This window comes from Poromitra crassiceps, assembly GCF_964638095.1.
Source record: "Poromitra crassiceps genome assembly, chromosome: 9".
Classification (NCBI taxonomy): domain Eukaryota; kingdom Metazoa; phylum Chordata; class Actinopteri; order Beryciformes; family Melamphaidae; genus Poromitra; species Poromitra crassiceps.
Genome location: NC_139630.1, coordinates 2,532,986 through 2,550,278, shown reverse-complemented (window position 1 = coordinate 2,550,278; position 17,293 = coordinate 2,532,986). Strand labels below are relative to the sequence as shown.

The following is a 17,293-nucleotide window of genomic DNA, read 5'->3' as shown; positions in this document are numbered from 1 at the left end:
TATATATACAGCTTGGCTGTGTAGGGAGTAGAATGGGCGGAGTGATACCCCAAACAGGGAAGTGACCCCAAGCCGAGGGGCTTGGTGGCTGTTGTCATTGGGAAGTCGAACAATAAAGTTACCTGAAGTGATTCAAGACAGAAGCTCTCCTCGTGCAGTTATTATCCACGACCCGAAGAAAGGTTTATTAATTAAGGAGTTAACGCTACACTACACCAGCGCTACACTGGTGGCAGCCGGTTTGTGGACAGCAAACTTTTGCTGTGTTTGTGTTTTTGCCGAGGATTTAAAAAGCTACAGTTTTTTTACCCCCTCCCCGCGCCGTGGCTACTCCTGCTAGTTTAGCTGCAAGCTAAAGCTAAGCTAGTGGACAGGAGAGCCAACCGTTTCACCGCTCTCCAAGTCCTGGACATGTACGGTTCCATTCCCCTTCTCACACCACCTCTAACAAGGGAAACTACAAGCAGTTGGCAATGAGAGCCAATTGCCAGCTACCGACTCTACCCGGGCTCATAAGGACATTAATGATTTATCTACTGATTTCACCAGAGACGGTTTATCTGAGGTTGATGTGTCATGTAGATATGTGTCAGTTGTAATTGAGAACACTGTTGTGCATGCTTTTGTTGACACTGGGGCCGATGTTTCAGTGATCAGTGAAGAGTTCAGGATGTCTACAACTGCCCTTCATAGAAAACCACTTGTGAAACAGTTTATTCCTCTCACTGGTGTCACAGGTGACCCTCTTGATTCTGTTGGTTCAATTAGAGTCAATTTGAGTATAGCCCACAAGCCTATGACACATGCCCTTACTAAACCACTAATTTTGGGCTGGGATTTTCTAGTTGCTAATGGTATTGTTGTAAACACGCGAAACATGTCTCTAGATGACGAAATAGTTCCATTAGTCAACCCCCTCCAGTATGTCCCTAAACTCACAGATGTTTCAGTATCTTCCACAGTTACGGTTCCTGCTATGTCAGAAATGCTCATTACTGCTAAACTGAATACATCACTTAAAGGACTGGTGCCCAATGGCTATGCAGGTGTGTTTGAGCCACACTACACTGAACACTCAACTACATGTCTTGCATGGTCTGTGGCAAAAGCTGAACAAGGTTTCATCTCTGTCAAAGTAGTTAACCCCTCCAGTGAGGAAGTCATGTTACACTCTGACACACAGATAGGAACTTTCCATGCCACCTCTGGCAGTATCAAAGACGAGTACGCTGTGATGGACGGTTCTGTGTGCAACATAAACATTCAGACGCCTGTGGTGTCCAAGATGCCTGTAGTGTCCAATCCATTTAAACTGCAGGATTGTTCAAAGTCAAACCCTGATCTCACAAGTACACAACACGAGAAATTGACAGAAACATTAAACTCCTTCTCAGATGTGTTCAGTCAGCACGCACATGACTTTGGAAGGACAAAGCTGGTCACACACAAAATCACAAGCAACTGTGACATTCCCATCTCACAAAGGGCCTATCGGACCTCTCCGTCCATGAAAGCTGAAATCCATCGTCAGGTGGAGGAGCTTAAGGCTCAGGATCTCATTGAGGACAGCGCCAGCCCCTGGGCCAGCCCAGTGGTTATGGTGAAAAAGAAGGACGGCACTTACAGATTTTGTGTTGATTTCAGAAAGTTGAACTCAGTCACCATCCCAGATGCACATCCTCTTCCTAGAGTCGATGATAGTCTGGATGCACTGTCTGGATCTCAGTTCTTCTCCACAATGGACATGTCGAGTGGATACTGGCAAGTTGAGATGCATACTGCAGACAGACCCAAAACAGCATTTACAACTAGTGATGGTCTCTACCAATTCAAAGTGATGCCCATGGGTCTCAAAAACTCACCGCCAACTTTTCAGAGACTGATGGAGCTGGTTCTGAGAGGTCTCCACTGGAAAACATGTGTAATTTATCTTGATGATGTCATCTGTATGGGGCGTGACTTTGATGATCACCTTAACAATCTGATAGACATTCTTACAAGGTTCAGGGAAGCAGGGTTGAAGCTAAACCCAAAGAAATGTGAGTTTTGTAAAGCTGCAGTCAAGTATATGGGACACATCGTTTCACGTGATGGACTGGCACTAGACCCAGTGAACAGTCAGCGCATATGTGAGTGGCCTGTTCCACGGTCACCCTCTGAAGTGCGATCATTTCTGGGATTGTGCTCGTATTACAGACGTTTTGTGCACAAGTATGCTTTCAATGCCCGTCCTCTTCACAGACACACACAGAAGGATGTATCATTTGAATGGACAGAGGAGTGTTCGATTGCGTTTCAGACATTAAAGGATGCACTCATCTCCCCTCCTATTATGGCTTTTCCCGACTTTCATCAGCCATTCATCCTGAGTACGGATGCGTCTAACTATGCATTTGGCGCAGTGCTCTCTCAGGTTCAAAATGGACAAGAACGTGTGATATCATATGCTAGTCACCTTCTTAACCGAACACAAAAGAAATGGTGCACATATGACAAAGAATTCTGTGCCATTGTCTGGTCAGTGCAACACTACAAACACTACTTGAGTTGTAATCCGTTCACGATCATCACTGACCACCGCCCACTCCTCAGTCTGAGAAAAATTTATGTCACAAACGATGCCACAGGACGACGTGGTCGTTGGGCTTTGGAGTTGGATCCGTATCAGTGGACAATAATACACAAGGAAGGAAAGAAGCACACAAATGCGGACGCTATGTCGCGGATCCCTCTCTCACGACAGGACCCAGTGGTCCCGGAGGACACAACACCTCCCCCGCAGGACGACCATGCTGCTCAGGTCGAACTGGAAACTCCTCCAGCGCTGCAGGACATGCCAGCGCAGACTTCTTCTGTAGCCAGCATGACAGCTCAGGTTTGTGCGACGGACAGAGACAATTCAGTTGTTCAGACAACCGAAACAGGTATGGACTTGTTGAAACACACATTTTCTAGTGTGTTTCAACATTCTGATCCCATTCTCTCAGAAGTGTACACATGGGTACAGCAAAACAAACGTCCATATCTCAGACATGTTAAGGGAAAAATGCTGAGAAAATTGTGGTGGCAGTTCCCTAAACTAGTACTGTGTAATAACTTACTATGTCGAGAAGCACACACTGCGCCAGGGAAGCCAGTGGTATTTCAGGTGCTAATTCCCAAAACACTCGTCACACAGACTATGAACATTTTACATGGTAACCCCTGCTCTGGTCATTAACAGTGCAGATCGCACATTTAACACATTCACTGCCAGCCGTTTTTTTTTTACTGTAGGTAGCTTCTGCCAGAGGTTTTTTTTGAGGATTCTGGCTCATTTTACAAGAGCCGAGGATTATTTTCTGCTTGGACTTTGTGAACACAAAGTTCACAAAAGTACTAATAGAATGTGTGCTTTCTCTGTCTAAAATAGTTAGTTTGTAGAGTTAGTAGTTATGTAGATATTAGCCATTGAGTACAGCATGGTTTCAGCGTCTGAGACTGAAAGCTGAGATAATCGCAGTTTTGTGAAATTCAATCAAACAGGCAGAACAGTCACTTTAACCATTTATTTTTGGCATCAGTGAGAGATCAGACATCTAAACAATATAGTTCTGAATGCCCTCTCCTTCAAACTCCTCCCTCCGTGGGCGTGTCTGGTGGCTTTCAGCAGCGTTTGTCACAAGCGAGTTTCTACTGCCTGTCTGAGCAGTAAGCAGCCTCCCTCCCTGGCCGCCGGCCCCCTCGTCGGCGAGTGTGGATGGGGCTCACTCGTTTCTTGGGTTTGAGAGCTTTGATGAAGCTTTGTGCGATTCTAGGCTTTATGCTGCGTGTTTCAAAGTGTGTTTTCCACCCAGTCTATTTTTGGAACCCCCCACCGTTGTGTGCCCGCGTGCACCAGCGTGAAAGCGTTTTCGCCTACTGTATGAGAATGAGGCTCGTTCGTTTCTGGGTTTTCCGTTGAGCTCAGCTGGAATGAAGCTGCGTGCGATTCTGCGCTTTCTGCTGGTGTTTCAAAGTGTCTTTCACCCATAATCTATTATGCAAATTTGCAATCCCCCACCGCCAGCTCCCAGCGCGATAATGCGCGAAAGCGAAAGCGTTTTCGCCAATCCATTTTACAGTATGAGAGAATGGTTTCCTCGCGCGTTCCCCTGCAGTTTTGGCTCAGCTTTTTCTAGTCTGGAGAGCACTGTCGCCACTTAGTGGGTCGGTGGAATGGGTTGTACACGTTCGGTGGCTCCAATATTTTTATAGGAGACGTGGGGGGCGTTGATCCACGTCCCACCGTCAATTTTTTTTTTTTTTTTTTTTTAAAGATGAGATATCTCGTCATTGGCAGTCAACCGTTGGATTTTGTAAGACGAGATATCTCGTCAATGGCAGTGAACGTGTTAAGAAAGCTCTAACTATGTGCTATTGGCCTAGCATGAGGTCTGATATTGAGAATTTTTGTGATTTGTGTCAGACATGTGAGGCTTATAGAAAGCCTGTACCGCAACATAGAGCTCCTTTACAATCTATACAGGGAGAGAGACCATTTCAGTTTGTGTGTACAGATATTACTGAGTTGCCCATCACATCACAGGGACATAGATATGTGCTTGTAGTACAGGACCACTTTACGAAGTATGTCAGTGCCTTCCCCATGTCTGATCAGAAAGCAACTACTGTAGTGTAGCACAACTATTGTGTGAACGTTACATTCCTGAACATGGAGTTCCAGAGGAACTGTTTTCAGATCAGGGACGACAGTATGAATCAGAGATAATCCAGACAATCTGTCAGAGACTGAACATCAAAAAGAAAAGAACCTCACCATACCACCCCCGCGGTAATGGGATGGTTGAGAGATTTAACCGGACTTTAAAAGAACAGTTGGCTAAACTCATTCATCAAAATGGAGGTGAATGGGATCACTATCTTCCAGCAGTGGTCCTCTCCTTTAACTCTACTCCTCACTCTAGCACTGGATACTCGCCTTATTTTCTTGCTCATGGCAGGGAGCCTCGTCTGCCTGCTACTGTCACTCTCTCCACGCCAGTGGTATCACTAACCCCAGAGAACTATGGCACAGAACTGGTGACACAGCTTGACACGGTTTTCCAAGCTGTTCGCTCTCATCGTGAGGAGCAGAGACTCAAGCGTGAGTACTACTTTAACAAGCAAGTGAGGTTCAAACCATATCAATGTGGAGATCTTGTTTGGATGGACGATACACAGAGAAAGAAACTTGAGCCAAACTGGACTGGACCTTACAGAGTTGTCTCCTCAGATGACAAGAGACTCCTGTACAAGTTATTGGATTTGAGGAATGCTCGAGCAGGAACCAAGGTTGTTCACTATGATCGCTTAAAACCATATCGATCCACCTGGGATGAATCCTCAGCACAAGTGAACCAACCTGTGATTCCAGAGCATATGGACGCTCTCCCCAGGTATACAGCATTATCTGGTTCACTCAACCTGCCACGGGACAGGCCTCTGCTCCTGCCTGCCCCTCTGTTCCCCTGCTGAGGAGACCTTCAGGACGGGTCTCTCAGGTTGTACCACAACAAAACCCACGATCTGATGCTGCTGCGGCAGTGCATGTTGGGACACGTGGTTCGTCTACGACTCGTGTACGACATAATATGGACTGATACACACTTAGTGTGACACTGTTCTGGTTCTGCACTTTAAGAAAAAAAAATGATTTACTGTTTGAAAAAAAAAAGGAAAAAAAGAACATGATGTTGCTGGGTTATGTGGATGTAATGTCACTGTTTTCAGTCAATTTTGACCGTATAAGTTTACTTTTCCTGATCATATGCTGCTCATATACCTGTTGTGCGAGTTTACATTTTCTTTCTATTTCACATTTAGCAGTGATATTGGTATTGGGTTTTGGTTTTCATTGGAGATGAGATTTATTGTTCATGAGATTTATTTTGTTTGGTAAATGTTGAAATGAGGACATTTAATTTAAACAGGGGGAAGAATGTAAGATGAGATTTAGTTTGTTAATCATTGTTTTAAGATGATCTTATTTTGGGTATGGTTTATGTTTACATGCAGTGATTAATGGTTCATCAGGTCATAAATATATTCGGTCTAGTTCTATTCTAAAGTAGGAACTATATATACAGCTTGGCTGTGTAGGGAGTAGAATGGGCGGAGTGATACCCCAAACAGGGAAGTGACCCCAAGCCGAGGGGCTTGGTGGCTGTTGTCATTGGGAAGTCGAACAATAAAGTTACCTGAAGTGATTCAAGACAGAAGCTCTCCTCGTGCAGTTATTATCCACGAGTCCCGAAGAAAGGTTTATTAATTAAGGAGTTAACGCTACACTACACCAGTGTTACACTAGCTTAGCAAACTTAAACGAAACAGTCTGAAAATGAAATGAAAACTCTCCACACTAAGGAGGCTGACTCAACAGGTTCGCTAGCAGCTTACAGCACTCTGTATAGTACGATAGTGTCATTATATTATATTAGAGAAAAAGTAAATATAAAAACGAAAATGAGAGCAGGTGAGAAGCGTGACCTACCCGGAACTAGCATAGGTGCAACTGCATCATTAAACCAGTAGGGTGGAACCTAATTAGATGGAACTGATTGTGGGGAAGTTCACTATCAAAACAGAGATGTCAGGACAAATAAAGAAACAAAATAAAATAAGACAAATTGGCTCAGCTACACAATCTCTCCCTCGCTCTCTCCCTCTCTCTCTCTACCTCAGTCTCTCCCCCTCTCTCTCCCTCTCCTCTCTCTCCCTCAGTCCCTGTCCCTGTCCCTCTCCTCCTCTTCCTCAGTCTATCTCCCTCTCCTCTCTCTCCTCTCTCCCTCAGTCTCTCTCCCCCTCTCCTCTCTCTCCCTCAGTCTCTCTTGTGAGCCTCAGAATGACATCATCACTGATGACATAATCACTGATGATACTGATGATGTCATCAGTGACATCATCACTGAACTATAGCCTCAGGCCCTCAGCCTTAGGAAAACTAGGGCAATTAATCTGGCCTAATTAAAAAATCCAGCCCTATTAGGTCACCCGCACGGGTGCTCTTTACACCCCCTGAAAGTTTCAGCCCGATCACACGTAAGACGGCACAGCTGTGGCCGGACAAAGTTCTACAGAGTCCACATTGGCAAATTTATATACTAGTAATCTCGCACACTACTCGCGCTCGATTCCTAGGCTCGCGGTGCCGCATCTATGTGCCGACAGGCCGCAATGCCGATAGCCCACAAGCAGAACCAGCTGAGCGAGGCGGTGGACCGGCTGGAGCTAAGCTCTCCCAGCCCCCACGCCTAAACCTAACCTCCCCCAGACCCTAACCCTAACCCTAACCTTCCTAACCCTAACCCTAACCTCTCCCACCCCCCACGCATAAACCTAAGGTCAGCATTGCGGGTGGTCGGCATAGCGGGTGGACACCAGGCTCACCCTGTCACGGTAAGCACAGAAAACCCAGAACCAGACATGGACACAGTCTTGATGCCAAACTGAGGTGGTATTTAATAAAGTCTTTTAAACGTAAATAGGGCTATAAGCCAAAACGTAGAACACAATGATAATAGATGAGTGCGTCTTCAGAGCGCACGGGAAAGTCCAGTCCGCTTTGGCGGGGCGCACAGCTGCGCGTTCCGTAGGCAGGTAGGGAGAGGCAGGCAGAGAGAGGCAGGTTTCCGTTGGGCAAGGGCGGCCAGGCAGATCGAGAGAGACAGGCAGAGAGAGGCAGGTCGGCAGGACTCAGGCAGACTGGCAAGGAGAGAGGAGAGCGAGATGTCAATAATCAAAACGATCACCACAAAACCAGCAGGAGAACAGACAGATCAAAGTACAAACCAAAAAGTGGCGTCAGGCAGGACTTCCAGACAATAACTGGATGCCATCTTGCAGAACCAGAGTGTATATATAGCCCGCCTAATTGATGGGCGGACCTGCCAGGTAATGGGCCACACCTGGTGTAATGCCGCCTCCACTCAGCCACCCAGCCAAAACACACGCCCACAGACAAGGAACAGAACAGGGTTAGTGAGAGGAAGAGGACTGGCCAGCATCCATGACAGTACCCCTCCCTCTACTGGTGCCTCCAGGCGCCCTAGCAGGCCGATCCGGGTACTTAAGATGAAACGCTCGGATGAGGGCGGAGTCGCAGATGTGACGCCGCGGGACCCAGCAACGTTCCTCCGGGCCGTAGCCCTCCCAGTCCACCAGGTATTGCAATCCCCGACCCCGGCGGCGAACATCAAGGAGCCGGTGGACAGTGTATACAGGTCCACCATCCAGCATCCTAGGAGGAGGGGGGGGGGGGGGGTGGGCCAGGTGTGGACAATGCACTGGTGGCAAAAGGCTTAATATGAGACACATGAAAAGCTGGATGCACACGGAGGGTCCGGGGCAACTTCAGCCTGACAACAGCAGGATTAATAATCCTCTCGATCACAAAGGGTCCAATGAACTTGGGTGAGAGCTTACGCGACTCCGTACGTAGAGGCAGATGAGCCATTGAAAGCCAAACCTTCTGTCCTGGACGATATACTGGAGCTGGAGCGCGCCGACGATTGGCCTGTCGCCGGTTGCGACTGGACGCTCGCAGCAGGGCTGAGCGGGCAGTCTTCCACGCTCTGCGACAGCGTCGGAGGTGTGCCTGCACCGATGGAACTGCTACGTCCGCTTCCTGTTCGGGGAACAATGGGGGCTGGTAACCCAACGAACATTGGAAAGGGGACATACCCGTGGCTGTGCTGACCGCAGAATTGTGCGCGTACTCCGCCCAAACAAGCTGTGCTGCCCAGGTAGAAGGTTGAGAGGAAGCCAAACATCGCAGAGTCGTCTCCAACTCCTGGTCCCACCGCTCCACTTGACCATTCGTCTGAGGATGAAAACCAGAAGACAGGCTACTTGTCGCGCCAAGAGCGGTGCAAAAAGCCTTCCATACCTTCGAGGTGAACTGTGGCCCCCGGTCAGATACAATGTCCACTGGAATGCCATGGAGTCGGAAAACATGAAGAACCAGAATCTCCCCGGTTTCTGTGGCAGAGGGAAGCTTGGGGAGAGCAATACAATGAGCAGCCTTAGAAAAACGGTCAATGATTGTAAAAATGACTGTGTTACCTTTGGATGGTGGCAGACCAGTGACAAAGTCCACAGCAATGTGTGACCAGGGACGACGTGGTACCGGCAGGGGCCGCAGAAGACCAGCGCTAGGCTGATTAGAAGTCTTATGTTGTGCACACACCGGACAGGCGGCCACATAACTGCGGGCATCAACCTCCAGTGTGGGCCACCAGAAATGACGCCGGAGCAGCTCAATGGTGCGATTCCGACCCGGGTGGCAGCTGAGTCGAGAGGCATGGCACCACTGGAGCACCGTGGAGCGTACAGAGTTTGGGACAAACAGGTAACCAGGAGGACCTGTACCAGGGTCCGGCACTGGGCCTCCAATACAGCTGACTCGACCTCCCAGGTCAGAACTCCGACCACACGTAGCGGGTAGAATGGTCTCCACCACTGGCGTCTCCTCCCCTTCTGCAGCATACTGGCGAGACAGTGCATCGGCCTTAGTATTCTTGGACCCCGGTCGAAAAGTCAAGATGAACTCAAAACGGTTAAAAAACAACGCCCATCTGGCCTGACGAGAATTTAAGCGTTTGGCATTCTTTAGGTAGGTCAAGTTCTTATGGTCAGTCCATACCACGAACGGGTGTTCGGCGCCCTCCAGCCAATGCCGCCACTCCTCTAATGCCAGAACCACTGCCAGTAGCTCCCGGTTTCCCACATCATAATTTCTCTCTTGGGGCTCCAACTTGTGAGAAAGGTATGCACAGGGGTGCAACTTCTCATCCACAGCAGATCGTTGTGACAGGACCGCACCAACTCCCACGTTAGATGCGTCTACCTCCACCACAAACTGACGAGAAGTGTCAGGCTGCACCAGGACAGGAGCCGACGTGAATCGTTCCCTCAGGTCCCTGAAAGCAGCAGCCGCTTCAGGAGTCCACCGAAACTGGAAGGAAGTAGATGTTAGTGCCGTCAAAGGTGCTGCCACATGGCTGTAGTTCCGGACAAAGCGTCGATAGAAGTTTGAGAAGCCCAGGAACCTTTGTAGTTGCTTGCGGTTGGTGGGTTCAGGCCACTCCGCCACCGCACTCACCTTGGCCGGGTCCATACTCATTTGACCCTCAGCAACAATGAACCCCAGGTAGGAAGTGGAAGGTACGTGGAACTCACACTTCTCAGCTTTGACGAACAGCTTGTTCTCCAAGAGCCAATGCAACACCTGTCGGACATGCTGGACGTGGTCAGGGAGCGACTTGGAGAAGATCAGAATATCATCTAGGTAGACAAAAGCAAATTGGTTTAACATGTCACGTAGAACATCATTAACCATGGCTTGGAAAACGGCAGGAGCATTGGTGAGCCCAAAAGGCATGACGAGGTACTCAAAGTGACCACTGGGGGTATTGAATGCTGTCTTCCATTCGTCACCCTCCCGGATGCGTACTAGATGATAAGCATTACGCAGGTCGAGCTTGGTGAATATGGTTGCCCCATGTAATGGATCCCCCGCCGAACTGATGAGGGGAAGAGGGTAGCGATTTCTGATGGTTATGGCATTCAACCCCCGGTAATCTATGCAGGGCCTCAGGGTGCCATCTTTCTTCTTCACAAAAAAAAATCCTGCTCCAACTGGTGAAGAAGAGGGACGAATCAGTCCAGCCACTATAGATGTTTGCACATACTCCTCCATTACTTCCCGCTCTGGATGGGAGATGTTATACAGTCGGCTACCAGGCAGACTCGCTCCAGGTTTTAACTCTATGGCACAATCATAGGGTCGATGAGGTGGAAGAGAGAGAGCTGGATGCTTGCTAAACACCTCACCCAGGTTGTGATATTCAGCTGGTACCAACGTCAGATCTGGTGCTGGAAGTGGAGAAGGCGGACAGACAGCATTAGACACCAAGGCGGATTTAAGACAGTGTGCATGGCAAAAAGGGCTCCAGCTGTGAATAATGCCCGTTCCCCAGTTAATGTGTGGGCTATGTGTCACAAGCCAAGGGAAGCCCAGTAACAGAGGAGTACCAGGAGAACAGCCCACATAAAAACTGATGATTTCCTGATGATTCCCCCACAGGTGAAGTTTTATCGGCACAGTCTTCTTGGTGAGAGTGAATAAATAATCTCCATTCAGGGCCTTAACCTTCAATGGCACCTCTAAATCCACAGGAGAAAGGTTAAGCTGTTCGGCCACAGACACATCCATAAAATTTTCATCTGAGCCCGAATCAATGAAAGCAGGGAATGAGTGAGTTTTACCTTGTCACACGACAGAAGCCTGTAGTTGTGTTCTTGGGCGGGAGGAGGAAGAGCAGGAGCCCTGGCCCATCTGTATCCTCCGTGCTACAGAGGGGCCTGGTCTTTTCCCGGACGCAAAACACAGTCATTAATATAATGGCCCGTCTTGCCACAATAAAAACACTAATTATCCCGCCTGCGACGGTTTCTTTCATCGGGAGTGACCCGAGCTCCCTCGATTTGCATCGGCTCTGGTTCGGACCTCTTCGGAAACTCTCGGACATCTCCGGAAGTATTGGCGACCCGAGGTGAAAAATTAGGAAGCTCACGTGTCGGGGGGACCGGCGAGAAGGAAAAGCCGAGCGACCTGCTCTCTCTCTGCGGCGCTCACGAAGACGGTTGTCCAGTCTAATAGCGAGCGTTATCAGAGAATCCAAGTCGTCAACCTCCTCTCGGCTAGCCAGCTCGTCCTTCAGAGCTTCGTTTAAACCACGCATGAAAACTTGTTGGAGCGGCTCATTGTTCCAGTCACTCTCCGCGGCGAGGGAGCGGAACACAATAGCGTACTCCGCCACGCTTCGGAGGCCCTGACGGAGCGATAGCAGCCGCATGGAGGCTTCTCCTCCTTTAACAGGATGGTCAAAAACCTTCCGCATCTCCTCGGTAAATGCTTCGTAGGATCTGCATACACTGGCCTGCATCTCCCATACTGGCCGAGCCCATTCGAGCGCTCTGCCCTTGAGACTGCCGATCAAAAAAGCAATACGGGACCGGTCTGTGGGGTAAGCCCGGGGCTGGAGATCGAATACCAGCGAACACTGAAGAAGGAACGAGCCACAGGAAGCCAAGATCCCCACTATAGCGCTCCGGCATAGGACCACGGGAATCATGACTACCAGCAGGTAAGCCGCATCCAGCTTGCTTCTCAGCTGTTTCACGGTTGTCTTCGGTTTGGTCAGGAGGATTATTAGACGCTTGTATCTCACCGCGGAGGCTAGTAAGATTAGCATTTAAGTCTCTCATACCGTCCAATACCTCACGTAATGCCTGATCGTGTTGTCCGATGAGGGCGCCCTGGTTGGTGAGGGCTTGGCGTAACGCATCCGTGTTGGCTGGGTTCATGTTGGTCCAGTTATTCTGTCACGGTAAGCACAGAAAACCCAGAACCAGACACGGACACAGTCTTGATGCCAAACTGAGGTTGTATTTAATAAAGTCTTTTAAACGTAAATAGGGCTATAAGCCAAAAAGTAGAACACAATGATAATAGATGAGTGCGTCTTCAGAGCGCACGGGAAAGTCCAGTGCGCTTTGGCGGGGCGCACAGCTGCGCGTTCCGTAGAGCAAGGGCGGCTAGGCAGGTAGGGAGAGGCAGGCAGAGAGAGGCAGGTTTCCGTTGGGCAAGGGCGGCCAGGCAGATCGAGAGAGACAGGCAGAGAGAGGCAGGTCGGCAGGACTCAGGCAGACTGGCAAGGAGAGAGGAGAGCGAGACGTCAATAATCAAAACGATCACCACAAAACCAGCAGGAGAACAGACAGATCAAAGTACAAACCAAACCGAGAGTGGCGTCAGGCAGGACTTCCAGACAATAACTGGATGCCATCTTGCAGAACCAGAGTGTATATATAGCCCGCCTAATTGATGGGCGGACCTGCCAGGTAATGGGCCACACCTGGTGTAACGCCGCCTCCACTCAGCCACCCAGCCTAAACACACGCCCACAGACAACAGGGAACAGAACAGGGTTAGTGAGAGGAAGAGGACTGGCCAGCATCCATGACACACCCGCTGCGCGGCCTCACCCACCCTGCAGCTTGCGCACTGCGCATGAGTCTATTGCAGGCCAAGCTATTGCTTCTAGCTTCTAGCTAACCCATGTGTGTTATATTGACAAACTTCAGTGTTTCAACTGACATGAAGGGAGGAGATAAAGAGATGTTTTCACACCAAACAGTTCTCTGGACTCCCTGTGAGAAACTGCCCCTACATACCTTCAAGGCTGTTTTCTGTTTGCGTTCACACTGCCAATAGGAACTCTGAAGTGATGTTAGCATGCTAACCTCTACTAGTAGCCTCCCAGCAAAGTTCACAGGGCATTGTCTACTTTAACAGCTAGCTAAGGTTAGCTTGCAAAAAAAAACAAGTTTTGATGTTAGTATTGCCTCAGGACATTTACAGAAGTTACTGTAGACCAATCAATGCATTATGTCTGGACGACTGGACCACTAAATAAAATACCTACCTATCTATCTACCTACCTACTGTACCTACCTACCTACCTACCTACCTACCTACCTACCTAATGGTTCCTCTTGTGCTGGGAAGGTATAGCCTCCCTACCCTAAAGTAGGAGCAAAATAAGTCAGTTAAAATGGCTTTCTAAGAACTAAGATCGTTTTCAGTTCTTGCTGTTTGGATCAAAAGGAGGAAGTTCCTCCAACAGTTTTTAGAACTATTAAGAAGTTCCTCCAGCCCGAAAGTGCCTATGACATCATTGTCGCATGTGTGTGTGTGTGTGTGTGTGTGTGTTAGAGAGAGAGATATGATGATGTATGACCTACTATCCAGCCCTGGTTTAATGCACCGGCTTACAGGGGCTAAGCCCTGGTGCCCAGGAGTGAAGGGGCCGAAGGCTCAGAGAGGGGGAAAAAATCTGGGTAAAAGATATGCCTTGTTGCATGTGCGTGTGCACGTGCACGTGCGCTCACACTCACATACTGTATGTGTGCATTATGTGTGAGAGAGATGGATATTGGCCTATAGGGAGCCTCTACTGAATGTCCAATCAATGTGGAGCGCAACAAAACACATGTATTTTCCCAGATCTGATGGTTGTAGTTTTTTGCCATTCCAAGTGGTATTCTTTAGCAAGATTTGTCTTTAAGCTTTTTGGGTGTTGTTTATTTATTATCTGCTTTAGCTTTTCCAACTATTTGTACACAGATATGATCATAATAATGATCTATGGCTACATTAATCCGAGCTTGCTACTATCTAATGTTTTGTCCCCCCAGAGTTTACCAGGAGAGGTCAGAGGTTCCCAGTGGTCAGTCTGCCCAGGAGCCTCAACCAGACCTGGACTCCATATTTATGGTGTGTAAATGAACACAAACACCTTTGACTTCACCAACGAGTCGAATACAAAACAAAGATTCCGTCTCCAAGCTGCACTCTTTAACCCAGCGGGCTTTCAGTCTATGATGGATCTGATGTGTTCCATGATTTTTGTAAGAACGTTTAATTCATATGATTCTGTTCCAGCTGCTTGAGGAGAACATCATCACCTTTGTGAAGAAGGAGCTGAGATGGTTCCAGACGGTTCTGAGTCCAGATGAGCCAGAATGCTCAGAGAGTCAGAGGGAGGATGAAGAGGTGGTGGATGGTGAGGAGGAAGAGCAGAGGAGGAGCAACAAAAAGGCTTTTCTAAACATCACACTGTTCTTCCTGAGGAGCATGAAGCAGGAGGAGCTGGCTGACTCTCTGCAGCACAGTAAGAGGATTTCAACAGCTTTAACATGATGGAGATGGGACAGGGTGGAAAATGAGAGATGGATTTAAATCAACAGGTTCTCATTACCAGTGTGTCAAAAGACGTCAATTTGTCACGCCCCCTCGATGTCATTATTGCCGAGGTGAGGTACGTTCTTCCAGCACAGACACCGGCTTTCCTTGTTTCTTTATCGCCCTGCTAAGCAAAATAAGCAGGAAGAGAGCCGAGCCCTGACTCTCTTCCTGCTTTCGGTCGAGGAGGTCGACCGCGTCCGGCTGCAACTAGACACGGCTACTGTCTACTGTGGCTGCCAGCGGCCCGGCAACACTTGGTTGGGTTTAGAGAAGTACAATAACATTAGTTTTAGGCAACAAAGCAAATTTTAGTTGGGTTTAGGCAAGTAAAACAACCTTAGCAACCAACAAAAGCAACTTGGTTGGAGTTATGGTTAAGGTCAGGATTTGAAAGCGGTCTCTTATGACGAGAGAGTTACAAGCTGGGAACACTACAACTCCGCCTTTCCCAGCACTTCTCCCTATTCACCTTATTCTTTGCCCATACAAGGACGCTTCTGCATGACGTCATTTCGTAATCGTCTTTCCGGTTTTAGACACGGAAGTAGATTACGCCTACCGTAGTCATTTTTAGACTTACCAAAAAGCTGTTTTCAAGCAAAAAAAAACTGTTTTAATGTTTTAATATTTTTCGGGTGAGAACGTAACATATATGTGACCAGTTTATCAGAATAACGCCTATTTGGAAATCTTTAACGAGCAGCGAGGACCGGGAGCGCTGGCTGTGCTGACACCGGTCGGACAACTATCTGTCAAACCCTACTGTGTAGGCTACTGGCAGTGAGAAAACACTGTCGATGTGCTTTTGTAACTAATGTTAAATTCCGACCGGGTACAGCCATCGGCTCCTCGCAGCAGTAACGCTATGAACATGCATGTAACTGAATTTGCCCGCAGTTTGCCAAACTACATTCATTATTATAGTGACGTTTTGTTTTGAAATTAACCGGAAGAACAAATACAATTGCGTGTAACACGGAAGAGAGAAAAAGGGGGCGGGGTGAATAAGGTGAATAGCGTGACTTTGACCTACTTAAGCCTCAGACTGTTATTACATTCAAGACCACAGGGGGTGTCCACGAGGTGACCTCCAGACGGTCTGGTGGTTCTTCTTCTGCATATTACAATGTGAAGGTACTCTTTCTCACTCGCAATAGCGACGCCAAGGGGCCGTGACAAATCACCACATTTTGATGTACTGGGAGTGAGAGCGGGTTGATTTAAATATATACATCTAAATATTTGTCAAACGAGACCAAATCAGTTCAAGATTAAAAGGTAACTGAGCGCAATCTCTCTGGATAATCTGATGAAATAATGTTATTATCTCTGTCAAGGAGGAAATGTTTTCACCTGTGACTGAGTTAGTTTGTCCGTCTGTCTAAAAGTTGGGCATAGATTTGCACCAAACCTGCTGTGAAGGCTGGTTATGGGTCAAGCAAGAACTGATAAGCTTCAAGGTCTTCATCAGTCTGATGAAGACCTTGATGCTCGAAACATCACTTTAATCTTTTGCTGCTAATAAATAACTGTAAATGGAACCCTGCAGTGTGCGAGCTGTTTTTATTCATTTTTTGAAGATATACATTTACCAGGAAATGTTCACGTCTCATGTTTAGCGAAACATCCACTCATTGATGCTATTTGTTGTTTGTTCTTTCAGAAACTCTTTCTGCCATCTGCCAACGTGAACTCAAATGTAATCTGAAGGAGAGGTTTCAGCGTGTGTTTGAAGGGATTGCTAAAGCAGGAAACCCAACTCCTCTGAATCAGATGTACACAGAGCATTACCTCACAGAGGGAGGGAGTGGAGCGGTCAATGATGAACATGAGGTCAGACAGATTGAAGCAGCATCCAGGAAACCAGCCAGACCAGAAACACCAATCAAATCTGAAGACATCTTTAAACCCATACCTGGAAGAGACAAACCAACCAGAACATTGATGACAAAGGGAGTGGCTGGCATTGGGAAAACAGTCTTAACACAAAAGTTCACTCTGGACTGGGCTGAAGACAAAGCCAACCAGGATATACAGTTCACATTTCCATTCACTTTCCGAGAGCTGAATCTGCTGAAAGGGAAAAAGTACAGCTTGGTGGAACTTCTTCATCGCTTCTTCCCTGAGACCAAAAAAGCAAGAATTTGCAGGTTTGACAAGTACCAGGTTGTGTTCATCTTTGACGGCCTGGATGAGTGTCGACTTCATCTAGACTTCAAGAACTACGAGATCCTGACTGATGTTACAGAGTCAGCCTCAGTGGACATGCTGCTGACAAACCTCATCAGGGGGAAACTGCTCCCCAAAGCTCGCCTATGGATGACGACACGACCTGCAGCAGCCAATCAGATACCTGCTGAGTGTGTTGACATGGTGACAGAGGTGAGAGGGTTCACTGACCCACAGAAGGAAGAGTACTTCAAGAAAAGATTCAGAGATGAGAAGCAAGCCAACAGAATCATC

The 17,293-nt window shown here is 48.0% G+C and overlaps 1 protein-coding gene across 1 annotated transcript in view; it reads left to right on the top strand.

Moving 5' to 3' along the window:
- The window catches only part of LOC310782967 (NLR family CARD domain-containing protein 3-like), a 53,607-nt gene that overhangs the window by 20,632 nt on the left and 15,682 nt on the right, over nt 1-17,293 (top strand). Inside the window, exons 5-7 of the mRNA XM_083643743.1 lie at nt 14,281-14,359; nt 14,561-14,756; nt 16,494-17,293. The exon at nt 16,494-17,293 is cut by the window's right edge and continues 983 nt beyond it. Of these exons, the coding sequence (XP_083499869.1) occupies nt 14,281-14,359; nt 14,561-14,756; nt 16,494-17,293 (1,075 nt within the window). The remainder of the gene's footprint in view (nt 1-14,280; nt 14,360-14,560; nt 14,757-16,493) is intronic.